The 27,718-nt window shown below is 38.1% G+C and overlaps 1 protein-coding gene across 1 annotated transcript in view; it reads right to left on the bottom strand.

The window, feature by feature from the left end:
* The window catches only part of C7 (complement C7), a 708,293-nt gene extending 681,197 nt beyond the window's left edge, over nt 1–27,096 (bottom strand). Inside the window, exons 1-3 of the mRNA XM_044069786.1 lie at nt 26,641–27,096; nt 26,095–26,156; nt 23,863–23,938 (exon numbers count right to left, since the gene is read on the bottom strand). Coding sequence (XP_043925721.1) covers nt 23,863–23,938; nt 26,095–26,156; nt 26,641–26,646 — 144 coding nt within the window. The 5' untranslated portion in view covers nt 26,647–27,096. The remainder of the gene's footprint in view (nt 1–23,862; nt 23,939–26,094; nt 26,157–26,640) is intronic.
* Between the last annotated feature and the right edge of the window lie 622 nt (nt 27,097–27,718).

Raw genomic sequence — 27,718 nt, 5'->3', positions numbered from 1 at the left:
TGATTAGTGAAATTCACTTGTTAAACATGTCTTTAAAGGAAAGGGAAGTAGAACAGATCCAAAACCATAAAGACAAAATACCAGGCTGAACAAGGAGAAGGCCACAGTGAGCTGCCTGTCAGGCGCTAGGATCCGCCACATAACACAAGCACTCAGATCACTCCAAGGCAAGTACAAATATGACTCAGTCATTGTCCATGCTGGTGTGAATGACCTGAGGCGTACCTCCCTGGACTACATGAAAAGAGACATAGAGGAACTCTCTGAGCATGTGGCCCAGGCCGGTATGACCCTGACCTTGAGTAGCATCTTACCCTCACCAAGAATGATGCCACAATATGAAGACAAGATGATCAATTTCAACAATTGGCTTAAGTATTGGTGTATTTCAAAGGGGATCCAATGCCTGTCAGCCTGGGATGACATGCTCGACAAGCCACGATGCTTCGCTAGGGACGGCTTGCACCTGTCACCCCTGGGCTTTCGGATATTGGCAAAGGCTCTTGCTACCCCCATAGTGCCTTTTTTAGGCAAGGCTCAAAAGACAAACCCACCTCCATAGGTATCACAAGGGATAAGAAACTAAGAGTAATGCTACTCAATGCCAGAAGTCTAAACCTCAAGATGCACGCACTCGAAACTCTCCTTAGCATGGAGAACATCGATATCTGTGTAGTAACAGAAACCTGGTTCAAGGCTCCCGAGAGCACCCCAGCACTACCAGGTTATACCTCATACCATGCTTTTCGCCCCAAAACTTGGACCGACCCACAAAAGGAGGGAGTATCAATATTCGTCAAAGATACCCACACCTCCAGGTTGGTGGCACAGCACGAAGCATCAGAGACTATCCATGTGCAACTAACAGTGGATAAAACTGCCTTCCAGTTTATAGCCTGCTACAGACCACCCTCCCAAACCCAGGAACCCCACTCGGCCTTCCTGAGAACACTGGAAAATATGAAGGTCTCTCCAAACACCATTATATTGGGCGACTTCAACTACCCAAACATAGACTGGGAGCATTACTCTAGCTCCAACACCCTAGCCCAAAGGTTCCTAGACTTTATAAACTCAAATGCTAAGGAACAACTTGTTACCACTCCCACAAGAGGGGAAAACATACTGGACCTGATCTTCACCAACATGGGGACTCTATGCTCCAGACCAGAAGTGTATCCCTCACTGGTAAGATCAAACCATAAACTAATCTCACTGGATATTCACATCCCGACACCACCCTCTGCCCAGAAAACCACAGTGAAAAACTTCTCTAAAGCAAATTTCACACTCCTCAAAACCGAGGTGGAATCCTTTAAAGCCCCCGGGCCTGTGGAAAATAAGGCCCAGACCGCAGAATCCTTTATAAACGCATTCTATGAACACCTTCAGGAATGCATGGATCATGTGATCCCAAATATAACCAAGACCCAATCCTCCAAAGGCAGACGTCCTGTCTGGTGGACCCCAGCCATAAACAAACTATACAATAGAAGGAGGAAGCTACTAAATGATAGAGCAAAATTCCAAAAAGGGAAGGCATCTCTGATCAGTATTAGCAAAAAACTACGGGCACTCATAAAATCGTCTAAGGCCAGCTTCGAGAGAAAAATTGCACAGGACACTAAGGATAATCACAAGGCTTTCTTTAGTTATGTTAGGAACCTGGGTGGTAATTCCCAGATATGCTCAGAATTAGTCCAAAATGACAAAAAAATACACCGAACCCACAGACATTGCCAACATCCTAGCTAACAGGTTCAGCGCAAACTCCCCCCCCCCCACCAAAAGGGCAAATATCTATCCCAGCAGAGTGCTGCCCCCCTGACATCTCAGATGCTCAGGTAAGAGCCGCCCTCTCCAAAGCAAAAACACAGCATCAATGGGACAAGACGGTGTCCCGGGCTGCGTCCTACATGAACTCCAAGAAGAGCTAAACCCAAACATAAAACTACTGTTCAATCTCAGCCTTACTACAGGATATGTACCCAAAGAGTGGCGTACAGCAACTGTGGTCACTCTCCACAAAGGTGGTGCCTCAACGGATCCTGGAAACTATTGCCCCATAAGCCTGACTAGCTTGGTCTGCAAAGCTATGGAAAGGATCATCATGGACCTCATAAATAAAGATATTGGGGACCTACAGACACTGGCTCCTACCCAGTTCGGCTTTGTTAAGGGCAGATCCTGCCTCTTAAACCTGGTTGATTTCTTTGAAACAGTCACCAAGGCCATTGACGAGGGGAAGGTGGTCCACACAGCCTACCTGGACCTCACAAAAGCCTTCGATACAATACCCCACTCGGGCATTATAGATAAGCTCACCAGCTTAAATATAAACCCCTATGTCACTAGATGGGTTGCAAACTGGCTCAAGGACAGAACCCACATGGTTAGAATTGCTGGAGCCATGTCAGACTCCAAACCAGTTACAAGTGGCGTCCCACAAGGCTCAGTCCTGGGACCTCTCTTGTTCGGTATATATTTCTCGGAGGTACAGGCCAACACGGAAGGAATGTGGCTGACCAAGTTCGCAGATGACTGCAAACTGGGTGCCATAATCGACTCTCCAGCCGACACAAGCATCCTCCAAAAGGGCCTCATAGAAACAGACAACTGGTACCAGAGCCATGGCCTCAAGCTAAACGCCAAAAAGTGTATAGTCATCCCCTTTGGCAAAAACAAAGTGCCCACAAATTACCATATAGGTGGCAATCCATTAAGTACAGAAGAAGTAATTAGGGACCTGAGGACCCAAGTTGATAGCAATCTCTCATTTGACAACCATGTGGCCAAAGTGGTTAGAAAAACATTTTATATAGCCCACCTAATCATGAAGGGATTCACATCTAGATCAGGGGAGGTCATCGTGCCTCTTTACTCATCCCTCATCAGGCCCATAATTGAGTACAATGCCCCTTTTGGGATGTACCTTACCAGACACCTTCAGCAACTGGAAAGATCCCAAAAGTACCTCACCAAGAGGATCAAAGGGCTCAAACAGATGCCATATGCTGCCCGGTTAAAGAAACCCAAGCTCTACTCAGTGGCATACCGCCTGTTCAGAGGCGATCTGTGCCTGACGTATAAAGCCATGTCCAACCCGGAATTAATGGACATGCTGCACCTCAGAAAATCCAAATCCCATCGAGCTACACGCTCGAGAGACTTGAACCTCAGCACTGAAATCAATAGGACATGCTGGAGGGACAGATTCATAACCCAGATGCTCCCTTCACTCTGGAATAAAATCCCAGTCCAGGTTAGGCAGAGTCCCTCATTGACTCTCTTCAAGAGGAATCTTGATGAGTGGATGGGAGATCGTAGGTTTACCCCGGGTATCACTTCTGTGTCACTGTTAGACAGAGGCATAGTATACTAACTTCAAAAAAGGGCATAGCAAAATTAATTTAAAATGGGTGGCGAAAGCCAAACACATTCTGGCTAGGCTTATAAATGCCCTAGGGCAGATAGCCTAGTATGAACGTATGAACCTATGAACCTATGACTTTCATATTGTGGAAAAATAACGGAGAAGGTCATACTGGATAAATTGTAAGAAGTGGAACGGTTGGGACTTGAAACCATATATGAGCATGCATGCTGAAAATGGATCCATTACCTCCTTAAACATGATGTTCAGCATTTGATAGGGTCATACACAAAACACTGATAAATAAATCAGAACAACTAGGTATTGATATACTCTTGATAAGAGGATAGCTGCAAGGCTTACAAATACGACATGGCAAATATCACACAGCAATTGGAAAAATTAAATCTGAGGTTGCAGCCAGGGTATCCCACGAATGCAGTTTATCAGCATTCAGCTATGAATGCCAGTGGGCATTAACCCTTTATTGTCATCTGCCGATGACTCTCCCTGACAATTTGGGTTTAGGGGTGGAGACTGTCCTCTTTCCCTCACCCAAGCTACACATCTGCAAAAAAGTAACTGTAGACAAAACAACCTCCCCCACTCTATGTAAACAAAAAATAAAAAAGAGGTTAACATTTTGCACAGACATTTAATACTCTGTATTCCACATTCCTTTTTCCATGTGTCCTTAGAAGCCCAAGAACAGAAGATCCTACTTTACAAGGCAGTCTGCCAGCTGCATTTGTCTTGTAATTGACCACAGGATACTGTGAATTCTGTATTTTGAGTTATTTCCTCCACTGATTTCCAGACAAAGCCTTTTAGGGCTTGAAGAGTTAAATGCATCACCAAATAGTATTTGTTGACACATCTTGCATGAAAAAGGGTCATACCTTGGATCACCAGCTGTGAGTTCGGAATTTAGTACAATTAGAAACAGTACACTGTAGAGGCTGTTTGACAAGGTAAGAGTTTCCCCTGCAAGAGTTATGTGCACAACTCTTTTAGTTCTCAGTATCTGCCAGCAAAGAGGTGAGAATTTTCCTTGTTCTTGCATCTAATCAATCAAATGCCCCCAAATGTGTGTCACAATCATTTAAGTTTTCATGTAAAGCATCATTAGAGAAAATTAGTTTAAGGTATTCATCCTTAGAAAGGGGGTAGAATTTCTAAGCTTCTTTCACAGAATGGATTTTCCAAACAGTTTTTTCTTTTTTGATTCATGAATAGTCTATAGAGTAGTACATCCTACGCTGGATGTCAATCATGATACATTAAGGATAACATCTTGTCTAGCAGCCCATAGAATTTGACTCATTTTCTACCAAAGTCTGTGTCATCTGCAGTAAGGTGGGCATCCTGCTGTACTGCCATTACTGGTTTCACCATGACAAACTGAAGCCTTTTTATATGTAGCATCAACACCATTCCATCAATAGCAGCCAAGTCCTATCTCACATAACAAAAGTGGTCATGTTCTTTACAGATAATCTAAAGCATAGTCTTTAGGTGGGTATAAATTAATTTTGCAAGTCACCCTATACGAAGTCATCTGCATCAGAGTAGAACACAGCACAGTCAAGATATAATAACTGTGTAATTTAGCTTACAATAACTGTAGACGTTCAAACAGATAGCTGTTGTAGAAGTCTGTGCTACATAAATTATATTCTTGCCGAGGACATAACAGGCCAGCTTCCAAAGCTTTAAAACACCATCCATGTGCTCTAACAGTTGAACAGCTCAAGAAGAGCTGTATAAATCTGGTTTGTGACACAAACAAAACATGCTGGAGAAATAGATGCATCTCTCAGAGATTGCCCCTTCTCTAGAACAGGCTTCCTATTCACAATAAGGCACAGCCCTTCCCTGACCCTTTTCAAACGCAGTTTGGATCAAAAAATGGGGAATTGTAAATTCACTCTGGGGTGGCACTCATGTCCTTATGGACAGGGGCAATCTGTAAAATACTCAAAGGCATAGGCACAAACCTAACCCATCCTCTAGCCCTTAGGGATTGAAAATAGGGTATAATTCAGGTAATAATGACTAGGCTTGTAATAATGACTAGGCTTGTAAGGGCTCTTAAGCCATTAGCCTAATAACCTTGTATGAACCTACAAAATTAGTGGTTAGGGTGCCAAACCTTCAGAGCTTTCTTGCCTCAAGAGTAAGGGAAGCTAGAGTCCCCTATTTTAAGTATATTCTAGGAAAAAAAAACGGGTAAACGAAAATATTTACACCCTGTCAGAAAATATCACACAAAAATGAGGATGGATGGAAGGTGTTCCTAAAACAACAGTGATCTATCAGAACATCAGCTGTTATGGTTAGTTAACTTACATAACAATACTATGTATATTGTTAGATCACTGTTGCAGTAGCCAAAACTATAAGACTAGATTACAATGTCTTACTGAGAAAGGGAAAAAGAAGGATCAAAATAGTCCTATCAAAATCTGCTATGGACTTTGAAAAAGGAATCTAATTTGTAATGTTCTGTAAAAGTATGCACATAGGACCAAGTTGCTACCTCCAAAATACTACTAGGCTGCACCCCTTTCCATAAAGCCACAGACGATACCAAAACCAGAGTAGTATGACTCCTGACTTTGACTAGAAGGAACTTGTTATGGTGAGAACAAAAAAAGTCATGAAACACATATTTAGAAACCATTTGTTTTGACGGGTCTATATTATAAGACCCAACGCCCAGAACCGAGAACACCCAAACAGCGACACACAAACGTCGAACTCCCAAAACAGCGAAGGACGCAAACATAGAAAGAAATGCATTGTATATGTTTTATAAATGAAGCTAAGTTTATTTTTCTGTTGAATCATGATGCAATTAATCATTTTTTCTAGGGCAGTGACATTGCAAATGTTATATTTTCAAAATGGGTACTGGTATGTGCTGGTGAGTGGAGTGTCGTCCAGAAAGGATCTGAATAAGGGAGCAAGCAGGAAAAGGATTACTAGGATTGGTAGATATGTTGGCAGTTATTTGAAAAAGGTGGGGCTACTGGATATTGAAGACCAAGCTAAAGTAAAACTAAATTACACATATAAAACGTCGAAGCCTGGTACACTGGCTGGATTGGCTATAGCATACATCTTTAGGGGAATTCTTACATTTGAGGAAAATGGTAAGGTATTGCTGTCAGACCATACACCATGAGATATTGGGGTACTTCCTTACTATAGTGGCCTTGACAAAATTCAAAATGGCCTTGGCAAAATCTGTATGGTGAGGAAACATTCTGCCTAACACCTGCTTTGCTCACCTGCTTTGGAAGCCAAATTTAAAAGGAAGTTTTGCAGGTAGGGTATATTTCCTTAACTGTTAAAATAAACAAGTGACTGTGTCGCTCTCCCATTCTGGATACAACAGAAGAGTCTTTGTGGGTTCTGTTCAAGCAGCTTTATTTTATACAAACACATAGTTACTCAAGGTTACTGACTAACTTATATACAAACTAACTACTGCATTTGTGCATGCTATCACTGTGACTGCTCTTACAAAATGGCCCCATGGAGTGCACGTGTCTGGGATTTTATATGTGCATGTAAAGCCTTGACAAACTTCTTAAAGTAAAGTGCACATCACTTGCACTCCAATCTACACCCCTCTTTGAGAATTAGATCATATGATGTGACATGTTACTGGCATGCAGAAATCACAGGTCATTTTTTGTCATGCATTATACAATGCTAAATACACAGACATATATACAATTAAGTCTCATCAGGTCCATGTTACTGCATATTTCACACTAGGCTTTGACACTCATCCATATCGTGTGATATAAAATGGTGAATGAGATTTAGCAATGGGAACTATCTCTGCAGAATCTTTGCCCTGTGGAATATTCTGATCACTTTCTGGAATGGAGTCAGAATTTTGAACACATTTTGGTATGGGAATAGTGTCTGCTTCACTCTTACATTTGAAGTCTGCATCACAGAAACAATGTTGTGATGGTGATTCTGGTATAGGAAGAACCATGTCTATGATTCCTCCTATATTCCACACCTTCGGAGACTATCAGGTAAGATCTTGGTTTGGTACAGATGCCTGTAATCTGTCCTATTCAATCAAAACCTTTTGTTGTCTGGATTCTTACCATCTCTCCTTCCCTCAACTGACGAAGTAATCTGCTTGATCGGTCCTAACTAGATTTCTGGATATTATGCTTCTTAAACAACTGAGCTTTGATAGTTTTACTGCTCTTAGGTTTAGGCTTCAACAGACTGGAATTAATGGGTAGCGTAGTTCTAGTTTGCCTGAAAAGTAGTCTTTGAGCAGGTCAGCCAAGAATATCGTCATGGGGTACATTTCTAAGATTAAGTAAATTCATGAACACATCGGTATTGTCACGCTTTGACCTTTCAAGTAATTGCTTTGCACTCTGTACTGCACGTTCAGCTACACCATTGGACTGAGGATATTCATGACTACTAGTGACAGATACAAAGTCCCACTCCTTTGCAAATTTCTGAAACAGCTGGCTAGTAAAATTGAGTACCACTGTCAGAAAGAACTTTGTGTGGACTACCATGAACTGAGAAACGGTGTTTCAACTTAGTAATAAGAGCAGTGGATGTTAGGTTAGGTACTAGATCAATCTCAAACCAATTTTAATAAGAGTCTACCAAAACCAAATAGTGTTGATTGTTCCACTCAAAGATATCAGTTGCAACAATTGACCAGGCTATTTCAGGAACTAAACTTAGCTGAAGTGGTTATCTTTGCAAATGTGGTCTAGTACTATTGCATACTGAACAAGAAGAAAGTACTTTATCAATGTATTTTGGTAAGGAAGGCCAAAACACCAACTCTCTGGCTCTTTTCTTAGTGGATGTGGATCCTGGGTCACCACAATGCAAAATCTGGTTATAGTCTTGTAAGGAAGCAGGAACAATAATTTTAGGACCTTTGAAAATAATTCCATTTTCCATCAACAATTCATCTCTGTAAGGAAAGTAGATTTGCACTTCAGATGATATACTAGATTGCTTTGATGCCCATCCACCATTAATGTAGTGATTGAGCTTCTGTAAAATTGGATCAGTCTGAGTGTGATCTCTTAGCTCATTAAGTCTACTGGTGGAAAAATAACGCACTGACATCACATCAAAGTCAAAAGTTTCTGCGTCAAGCTGTTCTGTGGTATTTCTGGGATAAAGCAATTTGCCTTTTGTGCAGACCATTTTGAAATTGTACTTTTGCAATTTAAGCATCATTCTCTGTAATCTCGCTGGAGCGGAATGCATAGGCTTCTTTAGAACAGTAATTAGAGGTTGGTGGTCAGTTTCACTCTGAATAGCTCGACCATAAATGTAATAATGAAACTCTGTACATGCAAATACTATTGCCAAAAGCTCTTTCTCAATCTGAGCATACCGCATCTCAGTTTGGGTAAGTGTTCTAGATGCATAGGCTACTGGTCTGCCTTTGTGAAGTATGACTGCACCAAGATCAAATTTTGAAGCATCACAGGAAAGAGTAACTTGTTTGTTCACATCACAGTATCTTAATGTAAGCAGGGTGGCAATTTTCTGTTCAAGGTCTTCAAATACCTTCTGGTACTGTTCCAACCATGACCATGCAACATTTTTTGCATGTTAGTTCTCTTCAAAGTGCTGTCAACTCACTGAAGTCTGGTATAAACCTGCCTAAATACTTGACCATGCCTAGAAAACATTGCTTCAATTCTACTTGATCAACTTGCTTTTTTGTGTGACCTTTCTTACTCGATTTACAAAACCTTTGGAAGCAGTTCCACTTTTTACACTTATGAAATTGCTGACCAAATTCTAAGCACCTCTCTCTCTTAGACTCATGATTTGCACCACAATTGCAACAATTAACAATAAAGTTAAGACTTGGGTTTTGCTGATTCATGCTTGTATTGCACTGAGCTGGACCTTGCTCCCTTTTTAATATTTGCTGGAAAGCTGTGCATCTTCCTTGGACACTCTGTAGTTGCCATATGCTTGGGCCTGCTTTTGCTTGCCATGTGTTGCATGCTGTCTATATTTGCTCTACAGCCTCCTGAAACCATGCTCTTGTCATTCACAAGCACACTTGTAGGTTTTTCTGTCACCTCATGGATTTCACAAATCTCTATGGTTTTGCTCAATGTTAAATCACTATCACAAAGTAAAATCTTTCTCATGGAAGTGCTATTACCACAAACTGACACGTCTTAGTTCTGTTTCTCAGGTCAGTGATATAAGCTGCAAATGTTTCCCCTGGTTTCTGATTTCTCATATAAAACAAATGCCTCTCTAGTGTAATATTTGTCTGGGGGTTACACATGTCTCTGAGCTTGTGCTTCAAACACTCGGGGGACTTCCTTTGATTCAGCTTGCACAACGAAATTACAATTTTCACCTTCTCCCTCATATACTGCAGATGCATACACAAATGAACACTCTTTCTATGGCCTCTGACCCAGCGAGGTTTATCAAAATGAATGCCCTGGTGCATGCATCTCTATCTGCATAAGCTGCTTGTATAAAATACTGTACTCTTGCTCAAATATTCTCCAATTTTCAGCAATATTCTGATAAAATACAAGTGGTAGGGGCTTTCAAAATCCATCTGCCATATTAACACATACCATTGAAGGGTTTTGCAAATAAGCACAAACATATACACATGCACATATGTCAGAAACTTATGCCAGTATTTGTAACTTTGTCCAATGCCTTTGTGCTTCTGAATTTATACTTTTTTGGGCTTTTTGACATAATGCTAATAGAACAACTTGTATCACCGAATAACTGGACTTTGCGAAATAAAGAAGAACTATATAGTATACTGGCCAGATTTTTCAATAAGATATTAATAAATAGTCAGATCCTTGCCACATGAAAGCAGACCATTATGGTAATGATATATAAAAGGGGAAAAAGAAGGACATCCCATGTCATATAGAGTGATATCTATTTTAAACACAATTTAATATATTTATGGTCGTGTTAGTGGAAAGACTACGAAAGTAATTCCTAGTGTTGGCAAATCTAGATTAAACAGGATTCATTAGATGTCAGCAGAGGTATGGCAACCTCATGACAGCCTCATTAATAACACACCATACTAATGAATATTATAGTAAGGTCACAGTGTTAAGCTTACATTGCAAAATGGCATTCGATAGAGTAAAGTGGAAATATTTAAAGGAATCCCTGTTAAGATATGGGTTTGGCCAAACATGTGTAGGATTATTAATCATACTGTATAATATCATCTTTGCCAACATTAAAATCCTTGCAGGGCTATCATAACCCCTAGAAGTAAAAGGGGCACAAGTCAAGGCTGCTCACAGCTTCCATTTTTAATTGCCTTGTATTTGGAAATGTTAGCAGAAGCAAAAAGAGCATCGCTGATACGGGGGGGGGGGGGTTGATAGAAGTGAAACATAAAATAGTCCTGTACTGACAATGTTTTAATTTTCATGAAAATCCTCTTAGAGACTTGGCTAGGCTATTTGAGATCCTTACGTAATTTGGCAAATTCTCTGAAAAAAACAAAAGTTTTAGTGGTAAATGATATTGCCAACTTGGCTGTGAAAATTAAATACCCTAAATTATGGAGTAGGAATACATTTAAACATTTGTAAGTTTGGAGTTTGGATCTGCCCAACACTAGACCTATCTGTGCAAAAAAATACATATTTGTATCTTGAAAGATTGAAATCAAGAGGTGAAACACTGGAGAACATTAAATCTAGAATTAGATAAAAAAGTGCAACCTATAGTCTTATTCATGTTGTCTTTATGGCTATATGTATTACAAGTTTTCTCATGATCCCTCCCACAAAGATTCTTAACAGCAGTCAACAATTTAGTGATGGATTTTATCTGTGAAAGAAAGAAGTTAAGAATGCCATGGGAGGGGATTAAGTATGACTGTGTATTAGAGAGGCTTAGGAATTCAGAATCCAATCCACAGAATTTATTTTAATCTGCCCAAATAAGAATATTTTACTCATGCAGTTGGTACATTATGATGGCAACTGGAAATCAAGGACATCCACACAATTAGGGTTATAACAAGGAAATCTAGACCTTGAAACTGGAGTAAGATGAAAACACTACCTTATGGTGGGTTCAAAATAACATGTACACTAGTTAGAGGAATCTTAAATAATTACTGATAGGTAACATCTTCCAGAAAGGACAGATGAAGTACTGGGTAGGAAGAGGCAGCAGACAGCAACACAGATTAAATGCTGGGATCTGCTCAGATGAGAGGATGACTGCATGGATTGGCAAAAAGTCAAGGTGAACTACAACTTGAAATAAGTTTTAAGCTAGAATGCAAGGGTCTAATAATATAGCTGAAAAAAATACAAATCTACCCAGATGTGGATATAGAAAGCCAGGACTCATAGATTTATATATAAGAGACAGACAAGATTCCAACAAAAGGAGACATTTATTAAAGGAAATCCATAGACAACTACAACTAGTGAATAAGAAAGCTATGGACTCTAAGGAGGTTAAATGAGAAATGAAGATTGTGACACTTCTAATCAGAGCTGGATAAGGAAGTGTCTTTGAATAGGGTGCAACCTACAGCAGAAGATTTAGAATCTTTAGTTGGGAATGCATGTACGGATATTTCTATACATCAATGAAATACAGCACATGTTCCTGGTAACTAAAAGGTTATAACTGAGGTGCAACTCCAAGGTTAGGGACACCTGCGGATATATACTTTGGGGCTGTAAATGACTGAGACTATTTAGAAATCAGGTACAAGAATTAATAAAGGAAGTGATGCCCGTCCATGTAGAACTAACAAAAAAAAAAACTCTTTCTGTTAGGGGAGGATCTGAAATTTGGCATATCCCAGGTGTAAACATCAATATTGCTTTCTAATAGTAACAGTAGCAAAGTAAGGTATTACCAGGAGATGAAAATCCAAAGAATAACCAGGCATCTGCACAATACTCAACATGCCATCTAAATTACTACTGGTTGAAGAAAAAGGTTTAAAAGAGAGAAGTCTTCAAAAGCACTTAGAAAAAAAATGAGAGGATGGTTGCAAACGGGCATAAAATAGTACGTGGAAAATCAAAGAAACAAAATAAAATAAGGAATCAAGACAAATCAGAAAATAACCATTAAAACATGCTATTCCTAACTAAAATCTGGCTCTATTCTTGCTCAAAACCAGGATAACATATATCCCTAAATGCGAACAAGTACTGTTTCACTCATTATACCTCCTTAGTCTCCCTTCTTCACTTATCTTCTTAGTTGTATCAAATTCTCTTCCATGACTTTCTCTCTAAATATACCGTAAGCCTGTTTTTCCCTTATATCATATTGCAATTTGGGTTTGTATTAGACTAACTTACCTTTACTTTCTCTACAAACTGTCTAAAACTTCTATAAATATTAAATGATTGTCTTATAACTTGTATTGATTCTTAACCAATGTTTTTATATCATCACTAATTTGTTATAATCACTTAAATTGCAGGTGTTTTTAAATTTATTTTTTGAAGATGGTAAAATGAAATGTTTTGTAATAATTAGAGCTTTTCTTCTCGGGCCTCCACTGAAAATAGGCTTCTACTTAGTTGGACTTTCCCAGTAATCAAATGTCAATAAATAAATGTCAATAAATTAAAGAAAGAGGCAACTGATCTACAGTGGAACTGAAATAACAGCAGAATATGTTGTCAGCTAAACAGTAGATGCCAGAAAGAAAGTTGAAAAGGTTTCAGTACCACAGATATTCAGGCTGAGAATTCAAGGAGCTAGTTGACGGTACAAACTTAGTTTGGAACACAAACGGTCAAGACTATAAAGAAGATCACAGACACATAATAAAAGGAAATTAGGAAAAGTGGGAATTCACAAATTTACTTGGGTAAAGTACGTGCCTATATTTTGCTCATATTCATAAATCTCAAGACTAGAAACATATGAGTTTAATTAGAGAAAGAGAAGAAAGGTGTGATGAACAGTTGTAGTCTGCTGTAATAACTCCACAAGTATGCCTTCTTCTTTTAGCAATAACTCTTGGTTGTAAGTTCCATTCAGGCAAAAAAGAGGATGATGCAATGAAAACTATAAGTTACGTAGCACAGACCTCTGCACTTATACTCATGTCTGTTAACGGATTATTAAAGCGGTTTGCTGTACCACTTTGCATTAATAAAGTATGTATGAGTAAAAGAAAAAAAATCGGTTTCTTCATTTAACAAAACAAGTGTGGCTATATAATGGAAGAAAACTATGTGATGCCACGGTTAACATCAATAGTTGGTGAAAAAGCTGACTGATTACCATGACTGCAAAATAAATACAAAATTAAATATTTACATTAGTCAGTACTCACTAGATTCCTGGTATGGCCATGGTGCATGCTAAAAGTGATTAAACACCTTGTTCAGCAGTACTAGCAAGCATTTAATCTTGGTTGGACTGGTCTGCTGGATAAAACTGGTAGTAGTACAGCAGATGTCTGCATTGTCAAAAGTTCTGAAAAACTGGATGAGCTTAACTTTGAAGGACATAGGTTCATAGGTAAGCACTAGGTTATCTGCCCAAGGGCATCTATAAGCCTAGCCAGAATGTGTTGGATTTCGCTGCCCCCTTAGATTAGTACCCTGTGCCTCTGTCCAGCAGAGCTATTAGTTCCCTGTGCCTCTGTCCAGCAGAGCTATTAGTTCCCTGTGCCTCTGTTCAGCAGAGCCACTGCAGTGATCCCCGGGATACATTTTCTGTTTCCCATCCACTCATCAAGGTTTCTCTTGGAGAGTGTTAGTGAGGGGTTCTGCCTAATGTAGATTGGAATCCTTTTCCAAAGCATGGGGAGTTTCTGGGACAAGAATCTATCCCTCCAACATGTCCTATTTATCGTTGTGGTGAGGTTTAGATCCCTAGAGTGTGTGGCTCTTGGAGATTTGTTTTTTTTTTTTTTAGGTGGAGCTTGTCCATCAATTCTGGGTTGGACATGGCTGAATTGAAAGATTTCTCTCTCTTTTTTTTTTTTCAATTTTATATTCTTTTCTCTTTAGGATCCACGCAAGAGAATTTAGAATACCAATACATAATAACACTTCTTCCTAAACTTCCTTTAAAGCAGGTAACTTTTTTTTCTGATCATACACATACATCTAAATTAGAGTTCACCAATAAAAGCCTGACCTTCTCTCACCACATACCTGCTTAATTTAGTAAACTGAAAGAACTTAAGGACATTTTGTAAATTATTTTCTTTCTCTCTTTAATGAATCATGAAGCAAAGAGGCAGTTATCTGAGATGTGTTAATGTGCTGGTTTACTTGGCAGGATTTCAGGTCACTGTAGGAATAAAATGAAGGTGCAGAATAACCTGTTACTAGAAATTCAGAATATTTTAAAGAAAGCAAAAGTTCAGAAGGGTGAAAGTCTTGCTCTGAATGCAATCAAAATCTAAAACTTTCTGTCAGTAAATTTTAGATAACAAAACTGAAGTAGCCCTATAAAATAACTCTGAAAATGATTCGACATTTTCATCAGAACTGCTTAAATCAAAAAGGTGAATGAAAGTGTTCATGAATGAAATATAATGTATTAGAAATAACAGTAATAATAGGATGGAAACTGACCTTTATGAAACTGTGCAAGTTTTATTTTTTTAAATATTACCCAAATAAACATAGAGAATCAAATGAAAGACAATTTTCTTAATATCAATATTAATGAATATTTGTCAGAGAAAAAATGTAAGTACTTTAACAAAAAAGACAGAGAGCTGAAGCTGTTAAATTACAAACTTACAAAATTCTAAACACTAAAGGTCAATGCTCAGATGGTAAAAATTACCTGATAAACATATTAACATTTTGCATAGAGAGTTTAATCAAATAATTATTAACAGTCAATAATTCTGGAGATAACAGGATAAATATCCACTCTGTGTAAATCTTATCAGCTTATCTATTCATTGAATATTGAATATAATTAATGCCAATATTATCTAACAGATTAAAAAATGATACATAAAGACTTATTAGGTTGTATAATGCATAGAAACCTTTCTGGAAATAAAAAATAAATACAAATTTTGGATCATAATGACTATAAACAAAAAAAATCATAAGTTTATATATAAAGAAAAATGTCTGATTCAATCAATTGGATTTATCTTTTTAAAGTTTTAGAGAATTTTCAATTTTAAATTTCCTCCAGAAATTGTATAATTTTTTCTCAAGCACTAAAAAATAAAGAGTTATATTAAAATTCAATAATATATTGAAAACTGAATGGTGCCTTTCATGTGCAAACCAGTTATAAAAGACACTAAGCAATGATGCCATTTATTCTCTTTAGCTTTGGAATTAACCCTAGATCTATTTTCCAAAGCAATTTAAAAATAAATTAATGGTAATATTTAAATTTATTTTTATGTTTTTGCCAAGTAGCACCATCTTAGAACACCTCCAGTGCTCTGTGCATAATGAGCAGCACCATCCAGAAAACATACAGTGCACTATCAATGCTAAATACTGCCATCAAGAACAGCTGCAATGCACTGTAAATGAAGAGTAGCACCATCTAGAACACCTACAGTGCACTGTAAATAATGAGCAGCACCATCCAGAAAACATACAGTGCACTATCAATGCTAAATACTGCCATCAAGAACAGCTGCAATGCACTGTAAATGAAGAGTAGCACCATCTAGAACACCTACAGTGCACTGTAAATAATGAGTAGCCCCATCTGGAACACCTCCAATGCACTGTGCATACTGGGTAGCACCATCCCCTTCATCTCATACTCCAGTAACAACATAAGTCGATTGTTCTCAGTAACCACTATCCTGAGCCTGCATTGTGAATGCGTTCTGCCCAGACGGACAACCAATTAGCAAACTAAATAAAAATACATCAGTTCATATACACTACATTGAGTTTTTACAATGGAAAGTGTTTCCCCGAAAAAAGAAAAACAAAGAGAAACAAAATTCAAGTGGAAACGCAAGTACAGAACAAGAAAAATATCATCTGCCTTGTATGGGCAAGTGGTTGTCCCCAGCTAAAAGCACAGTGTCTGGAGCACCTTTTTATTACTATCATTGCAAACATCGTTCTTGTCGATGTGACACAGTGGTAAATGTTAACTTTCAGCAATGCTTTATTCTTCCATAATTTGGCTATGCATTTCTGCCTCCATGTCTGTTGATCATTGAGCTGCTCTGTCAGTATGATCTCCTCTGTTCATAGGTTCATACTAGGCTATCTGCCCTAGGGCATTTATAAGCCTAGCCAGAGTGTGTTTGGCTTTCGCCACCCATTTTAAATTAATTTTGCTATGCCCTTTTTCGAGGTTAGTATACTGTGCCTCTGTCTAACAGTGACACAGAAGTGATACCCGGGGTAAACCTACGATCTCACATCCACTCATCAAGATTCCTCTTGAAGAGAGTCAATGAGGGACTTTGCCTAACCTGGACTGGGATTTTATTCCAGAGTGAAGGGAGCCTCTGGGTTATGAATCTGTCCCTCCAGCATGTCCTATTTATTTCAGTGCTGAGGTTCAAGTCTCTCGAGCGTGTAGCTCGATGGGATTTGGATTTTCTGAGGTGCAGCATGTCCATTAATTCCGGGTTGGACATGGCTTTATATGTCAGGCACAGATCGCCTCTGAGCAGGCGGTATGCCACTGAGTAGAGCTGGAGTTTCTTTAACCAGGCAGCATATGGCATTTGTATGAGCCCTTTGATCCTCTTGGTGAGGTACTTTTGGGGTCTTTCCAGTTGCTGCAGGTGTCTGGTAAGGTACATCCCAAAAGGGGCATTGTACTCAATTATGGGCCTGATGAGGGATGAGTAAAGAGGCACGATGACCTCCCCTGATCTAGATGTGAATCCCTTCATGATTAGGTGGGCTATATAAAATGTTTTTCTAACCACATTGGCCATGTGGTTATCAAATGAGAGATTGCTATCAACTTGGGTCCCCAGGTCCCTAATTACTTCTTCCGTACTTAATGGATTACCACCTATGTGGTAATTTGTGGGCACTGTTTTTGCCAAAGGGATGACTATACACTTTTGGCATTTAGCTTGAGGCCATGGCTCTGGCACCAGTTGTCTGTTTCTATGAGGCCCTTTTGGAGGATGCTTGTGTCAGCTGGAGAGTCGATTATGGCACCCAGTTTGCAGTCATCTGCGAACTTGGTCAGCCATAATCCTTCCATGTTAGCCTGTACCTCCGAGAAATATATACCGAACAAGAGAGGTCCCAGGACTGAGCCTTGTGGGACGCCACTTGTAACTGGTTTGGAGTCTGACATGGCTCCAGCAATTCTAACCATGTGTGTTCTGTCCTTGAGCCAGTTTGCAACCCATCTAGTGACATAGGGGTTTATATTTAAGCTGGTGAGCTTATCTATAATGCCCGAGTGGGGTATGTTCCCTTGTACTTGGTATTCACAACACAAAGGCAAGTGCTGACTGGACAGGCCATTATCCAGGGAACCCAGGAGGTAGGTTTTGCTCTTACTAATATCACAATGATCAGAGCATTTCTAATGAGGCCCTGACTTTCCCCTGGTTCACGATGGGAGTACCCACATCACCAAAGAGCACCTTATGCCTTCCTTTTGCATGGATGTGCATCAACCTACAGCTTTATGATTGCTACCATCACTTGCTTACAATTATCAAGCTCATATTGCCTTTCTGATAATGGGCAAGCCTCTTCTTTCTAAATAAACCTGTCACTCACTTCCCCAAGATAGGTGAGCTGGCATTACCCATTCAGTTCCACCCACCTGTCAGTGATTTGCTACTTGAACTCAGATGATCTGGGTCACACTCTTGGCTTTATTCCACAATATCATACAAATAGGCTTCATTTCTGTAGTATTTCTAGTCAGCATTAGTAGACTCATCAAAATCTGTTTCAGCTAAGTCCCATTTTCTTAAAAATGCTTAGCCTAGCCCAAAGATGTACAACCACGGAGTAGTTTATATTAGTAAAGAGAATGCATGATGTGAAGTTCCCTGGGTGATGGTGTAGGAATTTTGTCAACTACACCCTTTAGATTAGGCTCTAGATTTAGATAATTTTGCTGAAATGGGGCAGTGATGAAGTACATCTTCCATTAATAATTTTTACTTAGGGACACGTTAAGCCTACAGTTTGCATGGACTCCATATATTTTCTCTACACTCTCTATTTCATCTAGTATATATACACTTACTTCACAACAGTCATATCATATTTATAAACTATCTCCCCGTATTTACCCAACTATAGCCAGCACATGTAATTTTATATTGTCTTTCTGTGTCTATTCTCCTGCCCTCTGTTTCATCTGTTTGTTAACTAACTCACAAAAATGATCCACTGCAGTCCATTTTCAATCATAACTTTGGCAACAAGGGTAACAGTAAATGCACCAAAAATAAACAGATTAGCATAGTCAGTCAGACAGCATATTTTGGGAAAGGGTAGAACCTGAAGTACCTTGAAGAAATAGGCAGGCGTGCAGAGCACAAGTAAACTAAGCAGTAAGAAATGGACCTCAACTCTGTACTTTATACCATGAGGTGGTAAAGCAGAAATCTTAATGAAGGACCCACTGTTCTGTTCACACTCTTTGCCTGCAAACTAATTTCGTCAATAAAGGCAAGTAAGTTATGTAAGTAAATAAATGAACAATGCTTGCAATTTATTCTAGTTTCTTTACTAAGCCCACCATCTCCTTGAGTTGGTTCACTTTTTTCAGGCCATTCCAAATTTCATCACTCTACAGCTTATCTGAAACAGTTCTGCATTGCTTTGTGATTCATTGAACAGCTGCTTAGTTATAGGAGATTTATTTTAATTTATATTTTAGTTTTCTTGGTTTTACTGTTATAACAAGGAGCGACTGTGGACGACAGTGAGCAGAAGCTACTGTGTGTGATGTAAAGAAAATCCTGCATTTTAGTGTGACTGACAACTGCTATAGTAGGACAGAGTGACCACTTTACTTTACTTCCTCTTATACGAGTTCATAGGTTAGTACTAGGCTAACTGCCCTTGTGGGCCATTTTAAGCCTAGCCAATTATCCCATTTGAGAATCACACCCTTCACCTTGTGTCTGTAACGTAGACATCTTAACCATTATGCCAAGGCTAGCTCAATGTACTTATTTTAATATTTAGCTGCACGTTGTTTGTCTGATTTCCTCATAGCAGTTGACTTAAAATTTCTTTGTATTCTTTGTATTCTGCAGTAACTGATTTTGATTATTCGTTTCGTTTAGAATTCTTTATAACTTAAAATAGATTCCTTAAATAATGATGCTACCAATGATTTCCTAAAGCATAAATATTTTGTACAGTGTACTGATGCTCTGTAAATTTAACAGCAACACCTGATAACACTGGTGACCTGTGTTCCTCGTGTCAAAAGCTGGATGATTTGCTTACCATTATTAGTTCATAGGTGTGTACTAGGCTAATGGCTCTGGAGCCTTTGCAAGCCTAGAATATAGGAATACCCTGGCATCGTGCCACTCGACCTTAGTTTCCAGTGCCTCTGTTGAGTAGAGCCACTGGAGTTATCCCCAAGGTGAATTTTCTATTTCCCATCCACTCATCAAGATTTCTCTTGAAGAGGGCCAGTGAGGTGCTCTAGACTTACTGATGACTGAAGTTGTGTAATTGGAACAGCTCATAAAACAGTTATATATGTTAATGACTGAGCTAATGCACTAAATAATATTAGGCAAAGTGCAAACAGAGCACATTTAGGAAAAGATGTTTCCATTGTCAATAACGATCTCTCATCCCCTATTAAACATGATGCGACAAATGACAACTTTAGAATTTAGGATACAAATATTTGGCAATCTGAGGATTCAGAGCAAGTAGAAGAATATAAAAAGGAATGGAAGGAAGACATTTACAACAAATAGAATGGAAGAAAATGAAACTGATCAATGTTGATAATGCAAAGAAAATGTATACTAAAATGGACACTGTCATCTAACATACAGATTACAGGGAATGATAACACTGTTCAGTCAGAAAATATTCACTCTACAGAAAATAGCATCACTTTTCCAACGGAGAAGGTCGCAAAAAGAGGCAAGGGGCAGATGAAAAGAAGGAGATCAAAACTGAATTTGAAAGAATTAAAGAAAATCACTGTGAAAATGTGGAAGTACAAAGCCAGATGGATGAGAATTGAATACTTGCAAATATAATAAGCAATGAAAACAGTGAAATTAATAAGACTAATGGTGATGAAGATAATTCCTGTGTAACAAACGATAGAGCAGATACTACTGAATCAGTTGCGGGAGATTCCTCGGATGTGGTCAGAAATGATACACCAGTAACTGGAGATGCATTAGTTACAGGAACTGATACTTGATACTTGAATTTGCAGAGAAGATAATGCACATCAAAAAGTGCTATGCTTGCCAGGAGCAAAAATAAAGAATGTGAGAAAGACCTTACAATGCCTAAATATAAGGAAGTATGGAGATGTTTTCATCCGTGAGGGTACAAATTATCTCATCTTCAAGGAATCTCTGACTGTTAAAAGGGAACTTACAGCCCTCCTTGATAGCATAGCTTGTACAGGTGTTAGGACACATTTTTTGGGGTAAATACATAAGATAAAAAAATGCCCTGTTTTAAAAAAGTGGATATGTGTACAGCATGCAAGCCTAATTTTGGGTACACATATATTTAGTCAGGATGGCATCCACTTGTCAAAACAAGGGAAGATAATTTTTCAGCACAAGACAGAATTATTTCCAGGTCAGAAATTTAACAGTTCACAGACAGGAGCATTTGATGTATCTCTGATGGTTGTTGATGTAGCAGCATTAGTAATATTTTTTTTTATTATTGGAAAATTTGCTACATTCCATTACGACTGATGTTATTGTTTGTGAAACATGGTTAAAGAGCAATAACTGGAAACCAGTTCTGTCAGGGTCTAAATGTTTTTAGTGTAACAGACATTCTAACAAAAAATCAGGTGGAGGTGTTATGATAGAGATTAAAGATAGCTATGAGACCTGTGATTATTACATGTTTAGTGATAACACCAACACTGTAAGTAGTTTATGCAACTGTGACAATAAAGACAGTCTTGGAATAATAACAAATGTTGGAATGTACAGACCACTGAAGTCAAGTGCTGATGACCTAAAGGAATTAATTTATTTCTTGCATGAAACATGTGCTTGGAAAAGTAACAGTAACCTGGGACTTACCTTTACCAGAAACAGACTGGAATAATATTTATTCAACAACATTACTAAGGACATTATTTAAAACGTATGCTCAGGAACAATCATTGCTTCAAACTGTAAAAAAGCTTACCAGGGAACATATACTGTACTAGACATTCTTTGAATTCTTATGGAAATGACTATTACTTCATGTAAAGTTTCACCACGATTGATGTGCAGTGAACATTGGGTTATAAAGATTAAATTGCTGCTAGATAATTTTGCCAAACCGAAATTTAAAGCAGTGCATTGGAGATTAACAGACTATATGGAAACTAAACAGTTCCTATGTACAACTAACTGTAGTGATACATTCAGTGCACAAACTGCAGGAAGGAATGTGGTAAGTTTTGAAAGAAAACTGAATGCAAAAAATAAAAAATAAATGTTTTAACATCAGGATCTAGGCACTCAAAGCCAAGAGGGTATACTTCTATAAGAACAATATATATTTCTAAGAAATTGAAAAGAGGTCAAACTATTACTTTGAAAATTAAAAATAAAAACCTTGTCAGACAAATCAATCATAGTGTGAGACAAAATCAAGAAAAATATGAAGAAAATGTATATAAAGATATTGAGCATAATAGGAAACCATTTTATAGCTATATAAGGTGTGGGAAAAGTAAAGACATGCACATTAATACACTGTGTGTAGATTCTAAAATTTCTTCTCAAACATGATAGATTATGGATTTATTTACAAAATCTTAAGTAAAGCAGTCTGACTCCACAAAGGGGGTGATAAACTGTCGCAGTAACATCCGGGTAACTTTAGAAGCTCAAATTAAATTATAGTATATTGAATAAGAACTATGCAAAATGGACCCAAGCAAAACACAGGAAGGTAATGGAATTAGTAACAATTACCTGAGATCACACCAGCATGAACTTCCAATTGTACTTGTTATTCACTAGGACATTTAAATATGCAGTGATTCCTCAAGACTGGAGACACATACTTTTAAACTTACCTTTCAGGGGATGGGGAATAGAACAAACCTAGAATCATACAGACACACATGTTTACTTTATTTTTGTGGAAAAATAATGGTGAGGGTTATTTTGGATAAAGTATTGTCAGAAATATAAAGGTTGGGACTTGAAGCCATATATCAACATGCATATGTTGAAAACAGCTCTATAACCACCTGTTAGATTATGTTCTATAACCACACCATAACAGCTATAAATGAAAAAAAATATGCTGTGATGTAATTTATATAGCTTTAACTTCAATATTTGATAGGGCCATACACAAAACAATGATCACTACATTAGAACAACTAGGCACTGGTGTAATCTAAATAAGATGGATAGCTGCACAGTTCATTAATAGGCCATGCCAAGTATCACAAAGCAATTGGACAGGTGAAATTCTAGGTTACAGTCAGGGTGCCCCATAGGGCGCTGTCCCCTTACTTATTTAAGTTGCATCTTTCACATATAACGTGCATTTTTCTGTTCCTGATAAATTGTAACCCTCTACAGGTGGGCCAGATATCACAGGGCTACAGCAACAGGTAAGTTTCTTGATATGCATCCTTCCAGGGTTTTATGGAGAAAAAATCTGCTCAGCTAATAATTTCCTGTTTTCTAGCAGCAGCAAAGACCAATACGTCTGAACAGATGCTACAGCACTTCAAGCAAAACTGGGACAGATGAGTTTGGCATCAAATGTGTTTGACTAAGAGTGCCTTTGCGCAAGTATAAACAGCATGTGTTTTTTTAAGACACTGGATTCTACACTAAATCAGAAAAAGCATATTCCCATAATTCAAGTGATTACAGATTAACATGTCTACAACATCTAACAAATTTGAATTTGGAAATAAGAAATTATCTGCTTTTTGTATTCATTTCAGGTCATTCTGCAGTGCTATGAATTTACTTAGTGTTTACAAATAAATTTTAAGTAACCAGTTCAGTTTACTTATAATTGTTTTTCATACATTTCTTGAGTGTGATCTAAAACATACTTGTTAAGTGCACAACATGTTGCACTCCTATTTCACAATGTACTACAAGAAACATAAACTCTAAGTAAAAAAAATATCACTTGTACTCTGCAGAACTTAAATGCAACATTTTTCACACAGAAACAGAGGTTATTTTTTATCAGATACTATGTATTGTAGCAGCAAAACTGTGTTCATTAACTGGTATGCCATTATACTGATAAATGTTAAAAAAGCACACGCATTTTCATTTCAAAACCTACCTGAGTTTTAGTGCAGCCGTCACACTCAGACCAAGGACCAAATGCATTCCATTGGCAGTGGACAGGATTTGAGGCACTGCATTTAAAAGGAAAAACATTGTGAATTTTAGGTTTTTTGGTAAGCTAAACACAACACAAAGTCTAAACGGAATGGTGAACCCCCATTTAATGCAGCAGTGACAGACTGGTACCTTAGGCAGAGCAGACAGATGATGTGCATCTGGTGGAACATGTGTGTACATGGGTGCATGCAGCAAAAGTTGGTGTGCTTAGTAATGGCATTCACAGCATGACATCATGTATGATAAAAGGTTTTCATCTCCTATAAAGACAGAACTGCCCAGATGTACAAAATAATTTGTTAAGTAGCTGAACAAAATAATTTGTTAAGCATTGCTACTACTTCTCAGATGCCCAAAGCTTATGTGTCTAGTGCAACTGCCAGGTTACACAGAGCACACTCATAACCATGGAATATCTGCTAAAGAAAGAAGCAAAGCCAGTTGTTTGAATGCGGACCTAAGGGAATTAGTTACAACAGCAGTAAAAAGTATGCAACAAGTATGCCCACTCTGTGCGGAGCATTAAATATTTGGTCTAAGTTTAAAAATAAACCTGCATTGTGAAGATATGAGGAGTGAACAAGAACTGGGGCCCTATGACAACGTTTGTGCTAAGTAGTGATGTACCCGCAGGCATGTAATGCCATTCCTGGGGCTACTTATATCATTCTTTCCATCTCTGGCTGTGAGGGACCTCTCAGCTGTTCAGATTTTGGAGAGGTGCCACTAATTAGTTCTCAGACTTTTGCTCCATCCTTCTTAAAATTGGCAATTAATTTAAGAAAGTCTAATTTAATGGCTCCAGCATTTAAAAAGTGTCCTTAAGGTTACAGTCAGAGTGTACCACAGGACTCTGAGCTGGGCTCATAACTGTTTAAATTGGATTTTTTTTTCATTTTGTTCATGGCTCTGGAGGCAACTGTTAAGAAATGCTGCATTTGAGGGTAGATGGCAGAGAAGAAAAAAATGTAAACCTTTTTTTTTGGGGGGGGCAAGATATAAAAATAAAGCAAAATCTCTTTTTGAAGGCTGTGTGTGAAGCCAAAGTGCTAAGTCTTGTTAATAAACTGATGTTTCATTAGTAAATTTCCGTGACCGTTTGGTTGTTTCATACAAAAATAAAGCATCCTACTCTGCAACTCATTTGGTCCATCCAGCTATCTTCTGCTACATACATAAATCTTCATTAAATTAATCAATTAATGCTGAAGGCGTGTGTGTGTGTGTGTGTGTGTGTGTGTGTGTGTGTGTGTGTGTGTGTGTGTGTGTGTTGTATGTTATGTGTAAACATAAATATGCAGAACACCAAATTATTTAGAATTGTGCAACTTACCAGGAACAGCATCAAACTATGATTTTCTATAATTACTACATGACATTTGTTTTTTTTTTTTTTTTGTTTGTTTTTGAAGACGTTTACCCAAATGAAAACACAAGGTCCACGAAAACACACAGATTTGTACCGGATTTTCCTTCATATTTTTGCTCTGTCCCATGTAAAATATTTGAATTTGTAGTAAATTATTTCAGATTACAGTCAGCCAATAAAACCAGATATTAGAATTTCATACTTATTCTTCAGAAGATGCATGCTGATGCAAAAACTGTTGTTCGATTAACTTTTCACATGAATTACAGTACTATTTAAAACTTTGTCTGACATAATTTTTGGTTTTGTCCCTGGTTCTTTAGCAAAGAGGTTGACAGCAGCTATCCCTGATTTTGGCTCAAATTTTAGCTTTGTCCCTCTTAATCCGTCCCAAAACATGACGACTTTTGCAGGAAAGGTGGTGAATTACATGCAATTAATGAAAACAGTTAGATATAGATTTACTTTACTTCAGAAAATATGCAGTAATTCACATTATCTTATTCTGTCTCTGTTTCAAGTTAACTGCACCAATATTTTTAAAATATCTCTGGTTGATTTTTTCTGGATTTCTCGCTGATGCTGTTGAGATTTGTCCCAGACTGGTTGATAGTTCTGGGTAACTGTGTAACATATAATGATTATTCTTGTGTTGGGGAGCGTGTTAGCTTGTGTGTGGTTTGGGAGACAAGCAGTTAAACAAAGTTAATGTATAAAACCTAAATAAGGTGTGAGTTACAAAATATACTGCAGTTTGACTTGACTCGTCCCGATAACAAAATAAAGAAAACTTTACTGTACCTAGCCCAGGTGATAAGTTGATAAAGATCTGCCACACAAAGGAAGACCGGTATCAGTAAGACCTGAAACACAGAATTAAGAAACTGACACATCCATAACTCATTGCACGTCTTTTCCTAGGACTGCAATACAAGATGCATACATGTTAACTGTGCAGCGTTGGATTAAAACGGAATTGTTATTCAAGATGTTTTTCAAATTTATATTAAGGTCGCCTATTCTTGTACTCGTCGCGGGAAAGCAGACCTTTTAATAATTTTAGGCTTCAAATAGTTCACAAAACCTATTAAGTTTATAGGTTTATACATGCGAACAGTTTGCGTGCACTAAATGTACAACGAGAGAAACAAATCCAGTAAACTTACAAAAATTAGGTTGTGCAATTCGAGTAGCAATTACACACTAATTATACAGCACCCCAATATCAAAGACTGATAAATGTCTTAATTTGCACTATTTAGATTCCATACACTCACAACAACTCTACCATTCGGATGGCAACCAGTTAGGAAAGGGTGGAAGTTTAGTACCAGCAGTTCAACCTACCTTCATCTTCGCGATAAATTGAAATGTAAGTGAAAGCAGGAAGTGATGGACTGACCGCAGCCTCGAAACACACTACTGTACGACAGCACGCTTGTTTTGCAACCTCTACAGACATCTGGTCTTCATTAGGCATGAATTAATAGATTTGGCTTCTCTGTACTACAATTTAGGAATTTCGCAACTGATAAAGGCCGGTGTCTGGCTTGACAGCATCAAATGTGAAAAGTTACAGACCTCTTGGAATGGCAGAGAAAAAATACTTCCAATTTAGAAAAGGCATTAGCTGTGCACATTTGAAATCCACTAGAAACGTAAACCCCCCTCTCGTTAATGGCGTGTCTGCTTGCTCGTTTTTGGAACAAAAATACTTCTCCTAAAACTCAAGAGCAGCAAATTAGATCCGCTCTTATGCTCTGTGAGAAACGCTGAATTTGCAGTAAAATCGGGGCAATGCAGAATGATAGAGGTAAAGGACGATTGTTCCTGTTTTCAGATTTGATTCAGGATCTTCCTATTTTTGGACGTATGACCTTATTTTGAGACTTGATTTGCGTCCTTAATACTATTTCCTGAATCCCGTCTTCTCTGATTTTTGAAGCTGTCTAGTACAGAGAAAACCAGACTACATGACCAACATAGGACTCACATCCTACTCCATTTTTGTAAAGCAAGAATAAATGCCATAATCATATCTCTCAACTGTCCAGATTTTCGCAGAATGTCCAGTGTTTTGTCTCATAATTTTGGTCTTTTACTCATAAAACTTGTGGTTTTCTTGCAAATTACTACGATAATCTGAGGATTGAAGTAACTAAGTAATGCCATACATTTGAGTTTCAGACTTCAGATACTTCACAAATGTATGTTAGAACAAACCCTGTTACTCTGGAACTTTCTAAATTTATAAAAGCAATATTTAAAACATGCCTCTATTTTTGGGCCTTTATTTCCCCCCATTTTGTTTGACTTTATCTAGATTTCTTGCACTAAGAGGTTGAGAGGTATGATTACATTGTGTGGTGGAATTTTGTCATACAGCCCATTAAAGTCTACACTACAGATTCTACACTATCTCTTT

This window comes from Protopterus annectens, chromosome 1.part0 (genome assembly GCF_019279795.1).
Source record: "Protopterus annectens isolate FY-2018-M chromosome 1.part0, PAN1.0, whole genome shotgun sequence".
NCBI lineage: Eukaryota > Metazoa > Chordata > Ceratodontiformes > Protopteridae > Protopterus > Protopterus annectens.
The sequence above is the reverse complement of the archived record's forward strand: the minus strand, read 5'-3'. Positions and strand labels throughout refer to the sequence as shown.